Source organism: Diabrotica virgifera, chromosome 3 (assembly GCF_917563875.1).
Source record: "Diabrotica virgifera virgifera chromosome 3, PGI_DIABVI_V3a".
Lineage (NCBI taxonomy): Eukaryota > Metazoa > Arthropoda > Insecta > Coleoptera > Chrysomelidae > Diabrotica > Diabrotica virgifera.
This window is the reverse complement of record NC_065445.1, coordinates 127,679,332-127,698,450: the sequence shown is the minus strand read 5'-3', so window position 1 is coordinate 127,698,450 and position 19,119 is coordinate 127,679,332. Positions and strand designations below refer to the sequence as shown.

At 32.1% G+C, this 19,119-nt stretch overlaps 1 protein-coding gene across 1 annotated transcript in view; it reads right to left on the bottom strand.

The window, feature by feature from the left end:
• LOC114343886 (coiled-coil and C2 domain-containing protein 2A) overlaps positions 1-19,119 on the bottom strand; it is a 217,388-nt gene that overhangs the window by 156,881 nt on the left and 41,388 nt on the right. The window contains exon 4 of the mRNA XM_050647533.1: positions 15,745-16,483. Coding sequence (XP_050503490.1) covers positions 15,745-16,483 — 739 coding nt within the window. The remainder of the gene's footprint in view (positions 1-15,744; positions 16,484-19,119) is intronic.

Sequence of the window (19,119 nt, the reverse complement as noted above, 5' to 3'; positions counted from 1 at the left end):
TTTTGTATTTTTTGGGCCATTCTAACCAAAAAATGTTCCTACAATTTTTTTCGTAGGATGCATAGTTTTCGAGATAAACGCGGTTGAACTTTCAAAAAATCGAAAAATTGCAATTTTAGAACCCGAATAACTTTTGATTAAAAAATAAAATAGCAATTCTGCTTACCGCATTTGAAAGTTCAAGTCAAATTTTATCGGTTTTAATTATTTGTATTGCTAAAAATTTATTATTTTATTGTTAAAACAAAGCTATAAACACCTAGTGCTTGAGTGATGTTTTCAATGATTTCTCATTTAAAATCGAATGAGTAGGTAGAGGAGGTAAAAGTGCAAGCATGGCTATTTCTACGTAACATGCATTAAAACGCATGTATTAGGCACGGGAAACACTATGTGTTTATAGCTTTTTTTAACAATCAAAAATAAATTTTAAGCAATGCAAATATTCAAAACAGATACAATTTGACTTAAACTTTTAAAGGCGGTAAGAGAATTGCTATTTTATTTTTTATTCAAAGGTTATTCGGGTTCAAAAATTGCAATTTTTCGATTTTTTGAAAGTTCAACCGCATTTATCTCGAAAACTATGCATCCTACGAAAAAACTTGTAGGAACATTTTCTGGTTAGAATGACCCAAAAAATACAAAAAATTGTTTTGTTTTGCGAGAAATCGCTGTTATGTAATTCCTCAACTTCTTTGTTTATAACAATCTTATCGACATCCGGATCAACTGTTACCCAAAAAATTCGTGTTCTACGGGCCAAAATACATAAAAAAAACTTGGGTAAGTCCATCTGAATTAAGATGGCCGTTGTACCCCCCCTGGCGACAGGACTATTAAGACTATGGGTACATAATTCGCAAATATTTTACGTGTATCCCTACTTGTTCTGTCCTTATACGGCAAATTACGTGTAGTAAAATTCACACTGGTGTGGATATGTAAACATTACTAGAATGTCATTCTACTTGAAAATGCCATCATTAATTTAAAGAGATGGCTTTTGAATGTTCTTGGATAACTGTTATTTTTATAATTGCAAATTATTAATGCAGTTAATAAATGTGATAATTTTTTCACTAACTATGTAGTCAGTGATTGTAATAATTTATTTGTACAACAAAAACTAATCTCAATCTAGAAAAGATGAAAAGTGTTAAAGTGATTTTTTATTAATATATTGTTATGGAACGCTTACAATTTTGAACATCTTTAACAACAAAATACTTGGATCACAGAATATATATTATCCTGATGTATTCTCTGCTTGGATCTTCCACAAATAATACACAATAAATAAATCAATTAATTATCAAATACCCTATATATAAATAATATTTAATCAATACCTTGTCACTGATTGTCAGTGTCTGACTTACAATATATGCTGACAATATTATATTCGGCTGCGTGCGTTGTAAGACAAAGATAGATTTGGAAAATATTACCAGGGCATTGTGCTCATTTTTGAAAAATTTAAACGCAGAATGAAAGATTTAATTATTACCGAGGGCCGAAAGTCCCTTAGAATAAATAAAAAGTTTATTTTGAATGAGATATTTGAAATTAAAAACCACACTAAATTTTCTCTTAGTTTTTCACCCCTGTAACTTATTTAAATAAACATTATAGAAGTTCTCGGGGACTTTCCGCCCTCGCTAATAACGTAATGTTTCATTCTGCGTTTAAATTTTTAAAAAATACTTATTAGTTTTCTCAGGACTCGAAAAAAATGAATCCCCATTTGAATAGCATTGCAGCCGAAAATACGTACCGATCCTCTTAAATATTTTACATCTATATAAAAATTCTCCAGTCGCAGTGTTTGTCACCATACTCCTCCGAAACGACTTAACCGATTTTTATGAAATTCTGCAGGTATATTGGACTGGACTGGGAGTAGGTTGCTGTCTATATTTCATATCCGTACGGCATTAGGGGGTTGCCCATGACGCCGTAACTCTCACAATAATGACGTGAAAAATATGAAATTAAGTAGGTAGACTCCTTGCTATTCCAAGCGAAACCGTACCAAAATTTTTTTCTCTAGCACAATCGGTGTCCGAAATACAATATATCAAGCCGTAGCAATATTCTGAGGACAGAAGAAGAACGAGCGACAAATTTCATAGAAGAGAAGTGGAACAGTTTAACTTTGGGACTCAAATTGGGCAAAATATGAATTTTTTAATCTTGCGAAATTTTCAAAAAATATCTCTAAACGGAACCGTAAGCAGGAGAAAAATTCTGAGCACACGAAAAGAACAAGCAGCAAATTATAAAATTTTATTTAATCTTAATTCATTTTGTTTAAGTGCTTTAAAAAAATTTACTCAAAAGCCGCGAAATAAACTTTTCACAGAGTTTTATCAGTTATCTATCTCTGGACAAAACCAGTTGATTGCAAATTCTATAGAAGAACAGAAAAAGAAGTTCCAACGGTTGAGACATAATGAAGGAAACTAAAGAAGCCTAGCAAATAATAATATACTGGAATACTTTCCAGTTGAAGCTCCGGATGAAGAAAGTGATTTTTCACGATAAGGAAAGTTTCTGGAAACAATTTCTCCCATTAATTTAATAATCATAATTTTATTTTTATGTATCTTTTACTGCCATTAAATGGCATTTTTATTATTATTATTATTAAATTAATGGGAGAAACTGTTTCCAGGAACTTTCCTTATCCTGAAAAATCACAAATAAGATACAAATTCTGTATCTTCCTATTATTAATTTTTATTTCTCTCATTTTTGTCTACAATAAATTATTAATATAAAGCCACTATATTTATTACTATTCTAGTTTTAATGGCCAATGTCTCAAAAGAAAATAAATACAAATAAAAAAATTGGGGCAATAAGGGCCAATGTCGTCTTTTTTTTCGAAATTTTTAAATTCAGAAAAAAAATAAAAGCACAGTCTTATTATGTTCAAATATATTATCCTCTGGGCAAAATTTGGTATGTACAGTATGTATACCATTACAATGAAACTATAAATAAAAGAATTTTTGGCAAAAACTTCAACTGCAGCTTTCTCAAATGTAAAGATTTTGACGTTGGCCCTTTTAGGACCAAGCCACAGAGAATAATAATAAACTTATAAAATATGAATTTTAATTATATAAACTTTTAATCATTTATTAAAAAAATTAAAAAAAGATACGTAACAGACGGGTTTCGAACTCAGGATCTCTCGATATCCAGTCTACCACTCTGCCACTGAACTACCACGTATCGATTCGTTACCGTACTTAAAAATGGTATTTAAGTGTCATTGCATTAGTCACATTTTTATGATAGTTTGAAATTAAAACAAATCGATTTATCCGTATAATAGCAAATAAAAATTGCATTGTTAGCTAGTTCTGAGTTATTCTGAAAAATTTCAGGTGCCTATATTTAAAGGAAGTGTCAGGAAACATAGACCTATGTTTAAAATGGATTACAAAATTTGTGGAGATAGTGACAAAGACCAAGCTAAGTATATAAAAACGTTTTAAAAAATATAATAGGAGGGTTGCCACAGGGCAGTTTCTCCCTCATGTATTTAACATTCAAACTATTTATTATAGCTTCGATGAAGCAGATTGTAAATTAAAATATGTAATATAAAAAAAAAATAAATTAAACAGCTTGGAAATAAATAAGTAGATAAGATAATATAAGAAACCAAAAAATGCAGTGTGGATGTCAAGCACAAATTCTGTTAAAAACGAGAACGAAAAACGGCACGTTCCTAACGGAGATATTATAAAAAAAAATCCTTATCCTCTAGTGACCTCTATTAAGGTTTGCGATCAATATGGCAAATTTCTTTCTGTTCTGGGCTTGGTGAATTAAGTCATTTGCTGTTGTATGGGTCCAATCTCTGACATTTTGTAGCCAAGATTTTTTCTTTCTTCCTATACCCCTTTTACCTTCGACCTTGCCATCTAATATTACCTGGAGCTGCTCGAATTACTTATGGCGTATTATGTGTCCTAGCCATGACGTCTGTCTAATTTTGATAGTATTGACCAAATGAGGACGTGTGTTTATTCTTGTTAAGTACTTCTTTAGATATTTATTATCACCAAATGGGCATTATAATGAGTGGAACACGTAGAAAATGTCAAATGGCAGGAATTATGACAGGTTATAAATAGCAATCTGATTTTTGCATGAGAGTTTAATGAAAGGGTAACAAATAAATTGGAAGTTTTGTCGGAAAAACTACAAGTGACGTTTTCGTGGTCTGACCGTCCCAAATTTTTAACCTGTTCCACAATTAAAACTTCCCCTGTTCCAGTGTTCCCATATATCAAAGTTTGTCCGACTAGACACCCTTAAGCTATTAACAAATTTTCAGCTTGCTATTAATCAACTTTTTTTTCATACGCGGGATCCAGAACTATTAGGTCTTTCCATTCGTTTCTTTTCGCAATTTTTTACATCTATTCTTGGCCAGCCATCCGTTTGATGTCGTCATGTCTGGTTTGAGGTTTACCTCTACTTCTCTTACTTGCTCTTGGTCACCATTCAAGAATTCGCTTCGTCTAACGGTTGTCTTCCATTTTGCCTATGTGTCCTGCCCAGTTCTATGTTAACATGGCAATCTTTTGGATCATATTATAATTTATTACTTTTGATCGTCTTCCTATTTTTTTATAAGATTTGCGATATTTGAGTTTAATGTTGTTAAAAGCCCATGTTTCAGTTTCATATTTATGTCAGAACCGGCAATACGTACTGATTGAAGTTTATCCTTTAAAGTATTTGGTAAGTTTGATGTTGGATATTTAGTTTTTGCTAGATTTATTTTTAATCTTATTTCTATTTATTTTGTATTCAGGTCTAATAGCGTTTCCTGCAATTTTTATATATCTTTTGTTATAAGCGCAACATCATTGGCAAATCCCAGATGGTAGAGGTTTTCGCCGTCTATCGTCAACCCCTTTATTTGTCCATTCCTAAGTCCGAAATATATCTTCTAGAGCTAAAGTAAATAGTTTAGATTAGATAGAACCCCTCTCTGTAGTTTTATATATTCTGAACAGAAAAGATAAAACAGGAAACGATTAGATTCTACATAATATATAATACTGTTATTGAAATGCTTGGAAAGTTAGTATGACACCTAATAGTCGTCAAATGAAGTTCAAGAAAAACCAAAAAAAAAAGAAAATTATATTTATACACATTGGTAAAAAAAAGTTGGACAGAATTCTTCAAAACTATATGGTCGCCACAAAATAAGTGTAAGTAGAAGTAGCAAAAGCTAAACCAGAAGGCTACAGAGAGCGTATATGGTCCTTTTCATAGTCATTTTTTAGTGCGCCACAAATGATAGAAAAAAAATGTAAGTCCGTGATAATACACATTCATAACATTTATTCTAACATTACATTTTATTTAAATCTGACAGTTGTCACATTTTATTTGCAATTTGCCATAAAAACAAGTCAATTGTGTTTATTGCGTTTATAAAATGGTATTTTCTTTGATTTGTATAGTCTTATAAATTGTACAGATTATATTCGTAGATATATTATATAATTCGTACATAATTTGTTTTATCCACAACTAGAATAAATGTTATAAATGCCTGTAATCACGGACGTGCTTTTTCTTCTGTCACATACAATTAAATGCGTTAGAAAGAAATCAAAAAACTGTGACGCACTGAAAGATGCCTATGAGAAAACGATTACTAAACTTAATATCAGGCAAGTTAAAAAACGGAATATAAAACAGTCAAACGTAGAGCAAAGGAATAGACCTGGATCCGGCGTACCAAAAAAAGTTGATTAATAGAAAGTTGAAAATTTGTTAATTGCTTAACGGTGTCTAGTCGGACAAACTTTGATGTATGGGAACACTGGAACAGGGGAAGTTTAAATTGTGGAACAGGTTAAAAATTTGCAACGTCAGACTACGAAAACGATCCATTGTATTTTGTCGGACAGAACTTCCAATTGATTTGTTACCATTTCATTAAACTCTCATGCAGAAATCAGACTGGTGTTTATGAGAACTGGGCATTTTAATGAATGGAACGCGAAGATCGTGTCAAATGACAGGAATCATGTTGGTTGGTAATAGCAGTCTGATTTTTGCATAAGAGTTTAATGGAAGGGTAACAAATCAATTAGATGTTCTGGCCGACAAAATACATGGGACGTTTTCGTAATCTGACGTTCCAAATTGTTAAACTGTTCCACAATTAAAACTTCCTCTGTTCCAGTGTTCCTGTACATCAAAGCTTGTCCGACTCGACAATGTTAAACTATTAACAAATTTTCAGCTTGCTATTACATCTTTTTTGGTACGCGGGGTCCAGGTCTAGAAGCAATCGGTTTTAATCAGATTAAATGCGTTAATACAAATAAATAAATTACCAGAGAACGGCAGTTCTCGTCCGTGGCGCACACACACACACCCCCCTACACGCGACACTATATATACACGAAATTTTCGATTTTCTAAATCTGACTGCATTGAAAATGGGGCCAACTCCCATCTTAAACTTCAGGAAAAGACTCACCCATATGTCAACCATCCATTTTGGTTCAAGGGTGTGGCCCTTCCTATTTAGAGTCTGTTTTTCGTTCTCATTCCCAAAACTAAAACTCCCAAAAACTTCGAAAATTTAAGTCCGACCTTTGCGGCTTCTAATAGTTCTGATCATTACCTTTTCAACGCATGTCTAATTTTGAAAATCGGTTATACCATTCAAAAGTTACCGAGCTCAGAAATATGACTCAATTTATATTTAAAAAAGGGAAAATCTTTGTGGATATATATGTGTGTGGAAAAGTTAAACCGATCTGAATTTTTCTTCTGTGTTTGAAGAGGGAGTCAGGGCCGATTTAGAACCGGTGTAGTTTTTAAATTTTGACCAAGCGTAAGCCAGCTATAGGACTTGGTAGGTACAAAATGGCATATTTTTTGGGCGTATATATTATCTCTGGTTCAAAAAGAGACAGGAGGACCGCAAATACACCAAACCAATAGTGTTTAGTTATGCTTTCAAATGGTGTCTGAGTCGTCAGGATCAAACATACACATGGCTCAGTATAGCCGAAAAACTGAGAAACAAACTTTGAAAAATTTTGGTTTTTTGACAATTACTCAAAATTTCAACCTACTAATTGCGCCAATAACCGAGCGTTTATAAAAGGACTCTAGACGAATCTAACGGTGTCTACCTGATATCCGGGAAAATTCGAATTTTTAAGTTATAGGCTTCATAAGTATGATCAAATCTATTTCCTATGGGAGAAACGGTTTTTCAAGCTCAAGAATTCCTGTAATAGCTTTAGTTATCATACTTGACCTTAGTTAGATGTATCAGGTACTACTTGTCACTACGTTTCAAACTCATGTTTAGTTATCAAAATCGGTTAAGCCGTTTAGAAATTATTAAGCTACAAAAGTATAATCCAATTAACGATTATTCCCGAAATGGTTTATGTAGTTGTAGTGGTTACGACGTTAAATTTGATCTGGCAACGGGCAATCCGAGTATATTTACCGACCATTCCAATTATTTTTTCAATCTGTTTCGAATAGAAAGAAATCTAGGGTACATTCGATGGACACTAGATCATTTGGGAGATAATGCGACAAAGGCGGCCATTTATAAAGCTTAACGTGTAATCGAGAATCATTGAATTCAACTTCATACATTTAATTTATAAATAACTTTAAAAAACTCCTGATACAAGAATAAAAACCGCTAAACGCCATAAAAATGAGTGGCGCATACAATATCCCAGCTACAAAAGATCTGATATGAGTATTACGTGGCCCGAAAATGTATTTTTCTACGAGCGTGCAAAAATGTCTACTTTCGCGCACGCGTTTTAGTTTAGAAAGTTTTACTTTTCCGCACGAGTGTTACTTTTCCGCACGCGTTTTATTTTCCGCACGCGTTTTACTTTTCCGCACGCGTGTTAATTTAGATATGTCAATATGGCCTTAAAGCAATTATAATACATGCAGTAAACTAATATTCAGATATTATTTACTAATTTATTTCAAATATATCTTATTGTGTTCATGTTTTAATGAAATTAACGCGAGAATTCGATGAAATAAAATAATTTTGACATAATATTCGAAAGTCAAATTAGTAGACAATAACAGTGGTTTTGAATCGTCGTCATGGAAACCAAGATCGTCGTCATGCTAACCAATTATGCTGAAACTTTGGTTTTGACAACCTTGTCAAAGAAATAATTTGTGTATGTATTTTCATATTAATTAAATTAATTTATTAAGTAAAAATGTATACCACTTTTATTCAGTTGCAATGCGAAGGCAAAACAATCTTACTTTTCAATTAGAATACGGAGTGCAGTCCAGTCCCTTGAATCGCGATTTTCGGCTCTTATTGGAGCCTTCATCGGAAAGAACGTAGGCACTGTTCTCCATATTTTAACTGATTCGCATCGAGAGGTTTTCCCACCCTGGCAATGCCAGATGGCGCTAGCCACCTACTATCATCACTTCAGTTGCAATGGGTGGGAAAACCTCTCGATGCGAATCAGTTAAAATATGGAGAACAGTGCCTACGTTCTTTCCGATAAAAGCTCCAATAAGAGCCGAAAATCGCGATTCAAGGGACTGGACTGCACTCCGTATTCTAATTGAAAAGTAAGATTGTTTTGCCTTCGTATTGCAACTGAATAAAAATGGTATACATTTTTATTTTATAGTCGTATTACTCCGTAGAGTAACTAGGTGCATTTTTCCGTTGAAACTTGACCAGCTGCAGACGGGGGATGTGAATTGCATAGTGTAGAATTCCTTCCCTCTCGTCTTCACTGCAGCATCCATTTGACTTGCAAATTGTAGAAGTCTTGGAGGTGTCACCACGAAAGTGTACCAATAAATTTTCAATTTAAAAATCTTTTAGTAATATTTTTAATATTTTCAATATTAATAATTTACGAAAGTAGAAAACTCAAAGAGGTACCATAAAAATGTATATTATAAAAATGTCATACAAGGACGCGTTTCGGCTCTTACCGAGCCATCATCAGCTTGAAATACAGGAGCAAAGCCTAAAACTGTCCTACAATATAAAAAGGAAATTTTTAAGCATGTGGTGATCACGCCCACCTCGGCAAAGGAACTTACCAGACCAGGAAGGGGGAAGAATCTAATGGCTTACATTGTATTGGGTTCTTTAGGTTTCATTCTAAGTTGTAAGTAGTGTATTAGACATGAAGGGTATAAATTCATTTTAAGATTTAAATGACTTCCTCTTTGAGAGAAACCATCTTGCGAACAGATCAGGTGCAAGGAACTTTTCGGTGAACTGTCAAATTGCTGTCAGTGATGACAGATGACATGTAGTACTCAAGAATGAATTTGTCGTTAGGTGGTAAATGTTGTAACTAGAAGACCCCACAGACTAGGGAAAGAAAAAAGAAGAAGATTAAACGTCAAATTCAAAATTCGTAAGGTGAAAGAATAGAGGAAAATAAATAGGACAATATTGATTGTATACGGTATTAAAACGAAGAGGAAAAGCTGAAAAACAATGAAGAATAGCAATAACCAATAAAATTTGATAAGTAATTACCGAGGTGGACAAGACCACCCCAAGTTCAAAGAGAAGTAGGACAGTTTAAGAAAAAAGGACAAAGATTCAATCAGGACAAAACATATTAAGATAGCTCCATATAAAATACATTAAAAAGTCAAGTATCACAGTACAGTTGTGTCAATACAACTTATTAATTAGATATCACAGTTTTTTTTTCCCGTGTCACTGAAAGATTAAACCCAACCATATCAACACCTAGTTCACTCATAAGTATTTGAAATAGAAGAGTCTATAGACTCGGTGTATAAAGTTGTTAGGTGATATTATAGGTGTTGTCACGGTTCTGCTGCAAGATGTTACAATCGTAATGAAGCCCTACAATGATAACAGTGACAAAATTATTATTGAAAATTAAAGGTGTATTTGAATGTGTTACCTGGCAGTGGTATCATTAGTAGTATTTGAAATAATAAAGAATTAATGTTGAAATGTTGTTGTTTGATTGAAAAGTATAAAGTAATTTATAACTATATTATGACAAAATATTATATTTATTGTAATATGGGAAATGAAGACAAGTAGAAAAGGTGGCTATGTTATTGAAAAATTTAATTAAAAAATTATTATTATTATTTGTCAAAGAGAAGGTTAAAAACAGGTCATAACGACAACAGCAGCTCAACCCCAAGTAGACACCACCAATCACTTCATTGTTCAAAAGGGCCAAGAAAAAACTAAATAACTCCACCCGAGTTATCAATAGTATACTTATATTTATAGAAGGAAACTGGAAGAGGAAAATTAGGAAAACCAAAAAAGTGTTATCTAGTAGAAAGGAAGAGGTAACTATTAGGTTCAATATGAGTAAAAGTTAACCAAGAACTTAAGGAAGATCAAAAATTATTGGTTGACTGAAAACTATTGTTTGTTTTTATTTTAAAACATTAAATTAAGACAAATATAAGGTTCAGTTGGTAGGAGTTGTTCATTAAAGACATTTACAGATGTATTGTTAGTAGCTTCATGTATTTCGAAAGCTTCAAGTATGTTTAATCTATTTCCTTTATTACAAGAATGAACTATTTGAAAATCAGAGGTAGAAAAATTGTGATTGGTAGATAGAATATGATTGGCAAAAGCAGAATTAGTATTATGGATATCAGTATCTTTATATTTTTCTATAACTTTCAAATGTTCAGCAAAACGAGTGTCTAGACGTCTCCCACTCTGTCCAATGTAAATAGAATTACAAGAAGAACAGCAAAGTTTGTATACTCCTGATTTGTGGAAAGGTGGAACCAAATCCTTAGAGTTCACAATAGATCTGAGGTTATGATTGGTTTTGAAGGCGATGGGGATATCATATTTTTTGAAGATTTTTTGTACTTGATAAGAGTGAGGGCCTAGAAAATGCAAAGAACCATAAAATGAGGGAGTGGTATTAGGTGATGTGGTAGGGTAAGATAAATTCAGCTTATTATGGAGTCTGACCAAGAGTTTATCAATAAGATGTAAAGGAAAATTATTATTGACAGCTAGCTGTCGAATAATATTAATTTCTTTATTGAAGGCAGTATCAGAAAGAGGTAGTCTTAAGGCACGCGTAAAGAAGCAGTTGAAAGAGGCTATTTTATGTGAGAATGGATGGTTTGAGAAAAAATTGATCAACGTATCAGTAGTTGTTGGTTTTCTGTAAACTTCAAAAGTCAGGGTTTTATTAGGTGGGTTCCTGGTGATGAGAAGGTCTAAGAAAGGAAGTGAGAACTTATCTTCAAACTCAATAGTGAATTTTATCCTGTCATGTAGGGTATTGAGATAACTAAGAAAGTTTAAAGCTTCTTCTTTGGTGCCATCCCAAAGAACAAGACAATCATCAACATATCTAAAGTAGAAAACAATATTATGTTTGAAATCAGAGTCATGTAAAAAGCCTGTTTCAATGTTACTCACAAAAATCTCTGCCAAAAGAGGGGACAGGTTACTTCCCATGGATAGGCCTGTATTCTGAGTGAAAAAGTTATCATTAAATTTAAAGAAATTTTGCTCCAAACATAAACCTAAAAGCGAGCAGATCTCTAAAGTATTGTGTGTTGGAACATCATTAGAGAAAAGAAGGGTTCTTACCAATTCCACGCACTCAGAAGGTGGAATACTAGGAAATAAATTAGTAACGTCCAGTGAAAGTAAGATACTGTTGTCTGGGACTAAAGTATTTTTGATTTTGTTAGCTTTGTTATTAGAGCTGACATTTCATCAACCTTAAATGACATCCATCGTTCTCATAACTTTAATCCATCCTCATTTACTCACAAAAAACAACATAAATACTTCAAAGAATTAAAAAAGATTTGTGAAAGTGAAAATTTGACTATAACCAAAGCTGACAAGGGTAATTGCATAGTAATTCTCAACAAACCTGAGTACATTTCAAAAGTGAACTCCTTTTTAGAATCAGACTCTTCTTTTCAACTTATTAACCAAGATCCTATTGTTAAATTTCACTCATATTTAAGGAACTCTTTAAAACTTTACAAGACATGCCTTCAATCCTTAGATAGTTCACCTTTACGTTTAACGACTATGAATCCCACCACTCCACTTCTTAGGGGATTACCTAAAACACATAAACCTAACATTCCTATCCGTCCTGTTGTTAACTTTTCAAACTCACCATGTATTAAATTAGCTTCTTTTTTAAATTCCAACTTGAAAAAGCTGACCAATTTCAATAACCCATATTCAATATTGAACTCAGTAGATCTAGCTAACAAAATCAAAAATACTTTAGTCCCAGACAACAGTATCTTACTTTCACTGGACGTTACTAATTTATTTCCTAGTATTCCACCTTCTGAGTGCGTGGAATTGGTAAGAACCCTTTTTTTCTCTAATGATGTTCCAACACACAATACTTTAGACATCTGCTCGCTTTTAGGTTTATGTTTGGATCAAAATTACTTTAAATTTAATGATAACTTTTTCACTCAGAATACAGGCCTATCCATGGGAAGTAACCTGTCCCCTCTTTTGGCAGAGATTTTTATGAGTAACATTGAAACAGGCTTTTTACATGACTCTGATTTCAAACATAATATTGTTTTCTACTTTAGATATGTTGATGATTGTCTTGTTCTTTGGGATGGCACCAAAGAAGAAGCTTTAAACTTTCTTAGTTATCTCAATACCCTACATGACAGGATAAAATTCACTATTGAGTTTGAAGATAAGTTCTCACTTCCTTTCTTAGACCTTCTCATCACCAGGAACCCACCTAATAAAACCCTTACTTTTAAAGTTTACAGAAAACCAACAACTACTGATACGTTGATCAATTTTTTCTCAAACCATCCATTCTCACATAAAATAGCCTCTTTCAACTGCTTCTTTACGCGTGCCTTAAGACTACCTCTTTCTGATACTGCCTTCAATAAAGAAATTAATATTATTCGACAGCTAGCTGTCAATAATAATTTTCCTTTACATCTTATTGATAAACTCTTGGTCAGACTCCATAATAAGCTGAATTTATCTTACCCTACCATATCACCTAATACCACTCCCTCATTTTATGGTTCTTTGCATTTTCTAGGCCCTCACTCTTATCAAGTACAAAAAATCTTCAAAAAATATGATATCCCCACCGCCTTCAAAACCAATCATAACCTCAGATCTATTGTGAACTCTAAGGATTTGGTTCCACCTTTCCACAAATCAGGAGTATACAAACTTTGCTGTTCTTCTTGTAATTCTATTTACATTGGACAGAGTGGGAGACGTCTAGACACTCGTTTTGCTGAACATTTGAAAGTTATAGAAAAATATAAAGATACTGATATCCATAATACTAATTCTGCTTTTGCCAATCATATTCTATCTACCAATCACAATTTTTCTACCTCTGATTTTCAAATAGTTCATTCTTGTAATAAAGGAAATAGATTAAACATACTTGAAGCTTTCGAAATACATGAAGCTACTAACAACACATCTGTAAATGTCCTTAATGAACAACTCCTACCAACTGAACCTTATATTTGTCTTAATTTAATGTTTTAAAATAACAACAAACAATAGTTTTCAGTCAACCAATAATTTTTGATCTTCCCTAAGTTCTTGGTTAACTTTTACTCATATTGAACCTAATCGTTACCTCTTCCTTTCTACTAGATAACACTTTTTTGGTTTTCCTAATTTTCCTCTTCCAGTTTCCTTCTATAAATATAAGTATACTATTGATAACTCGGGTGGAGTTATTTAGTTTTTTCTTGGCTCTTTTGAACAATGAAGTGATTGGTGGTGTCTACTTGGGGTTGAGCTGCTGTTGTCGTTATGACCTGTTTTTAACGTTCTCTTTGACAAATAATAATAATAATTTTTTAATTAATTTTTTCAATAACATAGCCACCTTTTCTACTTGTCTTCATTTCCCATATTACAATAAATATAATATTTTGTCATAATATAGTTATAAATTACTTTATACTTTTCAATCAAACAACAACATTTCAACACTAATTCTTTATTATTTCAAATACTACTAATGATACCACTGCCAGGTAACACATTCAAATACACCTTTAATTTTCAATAATAATTTTGTCACTGTTATCATTGTAGGGCTTCATTACGATTGTAACATCTTGCAGCAGAACCGTGACAACACCTATAATATCACCTAACAAACTTTATACACCGAGTCTATAGACTCTTCTATTTCAAATACTTATGAGTGAACTAGGTGTTGGTATGGTTGGGTTTAATCTTTCAGTGACACGGGAAAAAAAACTGTGATATCTAATTAATAAGTTGTATTGACACAACTGTACTGTGATACTTGACTTTTTAAATGTATTTTATATGGAGCTATCTTAATATGTTTTGTCCTGATTGAATCTTTGTCCTTTTTTCTTAAACTGTCCTACTTCTTTTTGAACTTGGGGTGGTCTTGTCCACCTCGGTAATTACTTATCAAATTTTATTGGTTATTGCTATTCTTCATTGTTTTTCAGCTTTTCCTCTTCGTTTTAATACCGTATACATTCAATATTGTCCTATTTATTTTCCTCTATTCTTTCACCTTACGAATTTTGAATTTGACGTTTAATCTTCTTCTTTTTTCTTTCCCTAGTCTGTGGGGTCTTCTAGTTACAACATTTACCAACTAACGACAAATTCATTCTTGAGTACTACATGTCATCTGTCATCACTGACAGCAATTTGACAGTTCACCGAAAAGTTCCTTGCACCTGATCTGTTCGCAAGATGGTTTCTCTCAAAGAGGAAGTCATTTAAATCTTAAAATGAATTTATACCCTTAATGTCTAATACACTACTTATAACTTAGAATGAAACCTAAAGAACCCAATACAATGTAAGCCATTAGATTCTTCCTCCTTCCTGGTCTGGTAAGTTCCTTTGCCGAGGTGGGCGTGATCACCACATGCTTAAAAATTTCCTTTTTATATTGTAGGACAGTTTTAGACTTTGTTCCTGTATTTCAAGCTGATGATGGCTGGGTAAGAGCCGAAACGCGTCATTGAATGATATTTTTATAATATATATTTTTGTGGTACCTCTTTGAGTTTTCTACTTTCTTACCTCGAGACCACATTTGAGAATGGATACTTCTCTTCATGTGTTTAATAATTTACTATTAGGATTGAAAACTACTTCGTAATTTATTAACATTTGGTAATTTTTTAAAGACTCGTAGAAAAAATATTGTTCCTAACGCTTGCAGAAATTCTCTTTTTCGCACTCGACTGCCTTCCGAACTCCCGCTTCGCGTCGTTCGGCAAACTGCAGTCGCGTGCGGAAAAGTATGACTTTCTGCACTTGTTAGGAAAATAACTATTTCATTTTGATGCAGAACAAAATTCTAGTTTTATTTTAAAAGATTTTTCCATAATATTTGCTAAATTTGAAGTAAACGCGCCACAAAAGAGTTTCAAAATTCAAACTGTATCAAAGTTACTCTTTTGTGGCGCGTTTTACTTCAAATTGAGCAAATATTATGAAAAAATCTTTTAAAATAATACTAGAATTCTGTTTTGCATCAAAATGAAAATCATTTTCGCGCCCGTAATATTCATATCAGATCTTGCGTAGCTGGGATATTGTATGCGCCACTCATTTTTACGGCGTTTAGCGGTTTTTTTATTCTTGTAGTTAATTGAGCCAAAAAAATATAGCATTCTTACCTTAGACATTTCTTTTGAACTGCCCCTAGTTTTGTCTTCAGATATTTCATCAACTTCTCTACTCTCATTTTCTTCTTGATTTCCTTTAGTGCTGTTCTTTTCCTCAATATCACTATCATTTGCACTTATTTGTTGTTGTTGAAGTTCATGCAGAGTAACATCAAACATATTTTGATACTGTTCACGCTGTTCCTCCGCATTACTTGCCTCTTTTTTTATTAGAAGTTTTATGGTTGTATTCGAATAGCCTTGTAACTGTCTTATCTTCTTTATTGTTCTCCAAGCCTCGAGTATCATAAAAATAGTGTCTTTGTACTTCCTGTTTTCTTCAAAATATTTGGTTCTTATCTTTTTAATATTCTTATGGATTTTATTAATAGCCAGACGATCTTCTAGTTTATTTGGCTTTTCTCGTAGCTCATCTAACTGTTGCTTCAATTTGTTTATGGTATTTTTCTCCTCCATAAGTGAGTAATCGTTATAAGAATCTGAAAGTATCTGAGCAAATATATGTTCGATGCTAAATAATGGATGCTGGACAAATTGTATGTGTGATAAATACAAATCCAAAATACTCTCTTTGATGACAAGCACTTCCTCGAGATCATCGTGTGGTAGCCTTGGTCGTGAATAAGTAACCACAGCTGTATTATTTGTTTTAAAATGAGGTAGTTCTATAGGAAACTCTATTGAAGGGAAATCTGAAACTAGGAGTTGACTTCCAGTGTCGGCGCATATCCTATAAAATTACAATAAGAAAAATGAGAAAAATATTATTGACAATATAATAAATAAATTTATAGAAGAAAGAAGTAAATGTATTGTACTACCCAGAAGGGCGAAAATACAGTTTTTGGTTTAGTTAAAGCTATCATGTGAATTTAAATTTTTTGTGCTGCAATCCTTAGCCCTCCCAGTGTCATAGGAATAGGATTTCTTTCAAAAATCGTATCAAGTTCAACTCGCTGTATAAGTATAAATAAGTATTTACAACAGCAATGGTTTATTAATAATATATTTTTTTTATTTATTGTCCAAATTTGGAAGAATTGTTGACATTGCCAATTTTATTTATATCAAATACAGGGTGAGTCAAAACGCATGTACATTATTTTCTCTGTAATGTTAAACGAAACACCCTCTATTTTATATCATTATTGAAAAGTAACATTATCGTACTTAAATTTTTATATAACATTCCCTATGTCTAAATTTATTAGTTTTCGAGATATTTTCATTTTTCAGAGCAAATTATTTTAGGTGTCTAAATTTATCTAAATTTTAAGTAAGCCATGACTGAATTGACAATTGACGATTACTGATTTATAGCAAATAAAGAAATAAAAATAATTTATTAGTAACACATTTTACAAAAAAAAGACAACCCCAACATGCAACATTTTTGAAACAATTAAAAACTACTTTTCTATGTAAATGTAACAAATAAAGAAAGAAAATAAGTAATCAATTTTACAAAAAAACAGACAAGCACAAAATACAACATTTTGTGAAGACAAGTAAACACTGCTTTTTTATGTAAAAGCAACAATGTAACAAATATAGAACGAAAAATAATTTATCAGTAATACATTTTACAAAAAAAAACATATTTGAAAAAATTTGAAGCTACCTTTAATAAATATTTTTAATATTTAATTACATAAGGTGTTCAAAATTACCTCCTAACACATTTATGCACGCCTACAAACGATCATTGAATGAGCTACTTAATCTAAGAAGCATTTGTAAATTAACACACCGAAATGCACTTTGTATTCTATTTTTCATCTCATTCTTTGTTGTTGGAGGTATTTTATAAATTCATTATTAACGTAACCCCAGGAAAATCAGTCCAGTTTATTAAATTTCGGTGATTTGGGTGGTCACGCTACTGGTCCACTGAATGGACCATTCATTGAATGGATGAAAATGAAAATATCTCGAAAATTAATAAATTTAGACATAGGGAACGTTATCTAAAAAAGTAGTGTAATGGTACTTTTCAATAGTGATATAAAATAAAGGATGTTCCATTTAAAATTACTGAGAAAATAATGTACTTGCTTTTTGACCCACCCTGTATTTGATATAAAGAAAATTATCAATATCAATAATTCTTGAAAATTTTGACAGTACGTTAAAAATATGGCATTAATAACCATTTCTGTTTTGCTTATTTTTATTTACATATACAGGGAGTTGAACTTGTTACGATTTTCGTATAAAATTGGTTATAACTTTGTAAATACCCTGTATAACATAACAAACCTTTATATTTTTGTGATATAGAAGTTAAAAGGATTTCGAATTTAAAATATAATATAGGGTGTTCCATTTAAAAAAACATAAGTTTGGTCTGCCACTGTGTTATCGAACACCCTGTAACATTCTAACTAATTTTGTAATGTGAAGTTCAAAGGTGGCTAAAATTTTTGATATTATCTTTTATTGCAAGTAGCAAAGCTTAAATGGAAGTTCGCCGGACACACCCTACGGCAGAAGGATGAAAGATGGACTAAGATACCTTGGAGACCATGGAACCACAAACGAAAAAGGGGAAGGCCACAGGTGCGATGGTCAGATGACCTGAAGAAACACACTGGGTCAAAAGTTATGATGATCATAACAGAAGAAGAATTTGACATTGACTTAACCTCTCACTCTCAGTGACATTTGAGTTTCTTTGTAAATAAAACCAAATTAGAGGAATTTTTACAATTCTTAAAAATCAAAAAGAAATAAGATGTAGTAGTACACAGTTTGCTTTCCTCATCAAAAAATTCCCAAATTCCCGTTGTGTCCACGTCCTTTGTGTGCGTTTGAGAATCTGTTATGTGTTATTTTTATCGACTTTAAAACAAAAAATATTTCAAAACCTTTGTTAACTTTACAAAGAAACCATATAATTCAGCTCAACCAGGTAACTTTTTCAAAGATTTTTGAGATTAATTTTCAATATACTCAACTATTTATTACATTCAAGAGATATTAACATAAATGAATCATTTTTTCATCTATTTTTTCATATTTGCCTTTTTCTAACTTTTTAGTAATATCTCATAAAATCTCATTCATTGCTGCACAAATCATCATAACTTTATATTACTATAATGTTTATTTTCATGTACAGTTAGTTACCTTCACATTTGAATTTAATTCTGAATTATTTATTAATGATTTTATTGTTTGACACTTTTAAATTTTAGAAAATTTACCTATTTATATTGTTCAGTTTAATTTCAATGTCTCCAACAAATCAAAATTAAAACATTTTTCACAATTGCACCACAACTAATACACAACTGACCAATTCTGGTTTAAGAAAATTGCACAACCAATCTTACATCTATCAGTTCTTGAACATCCAGAACAACA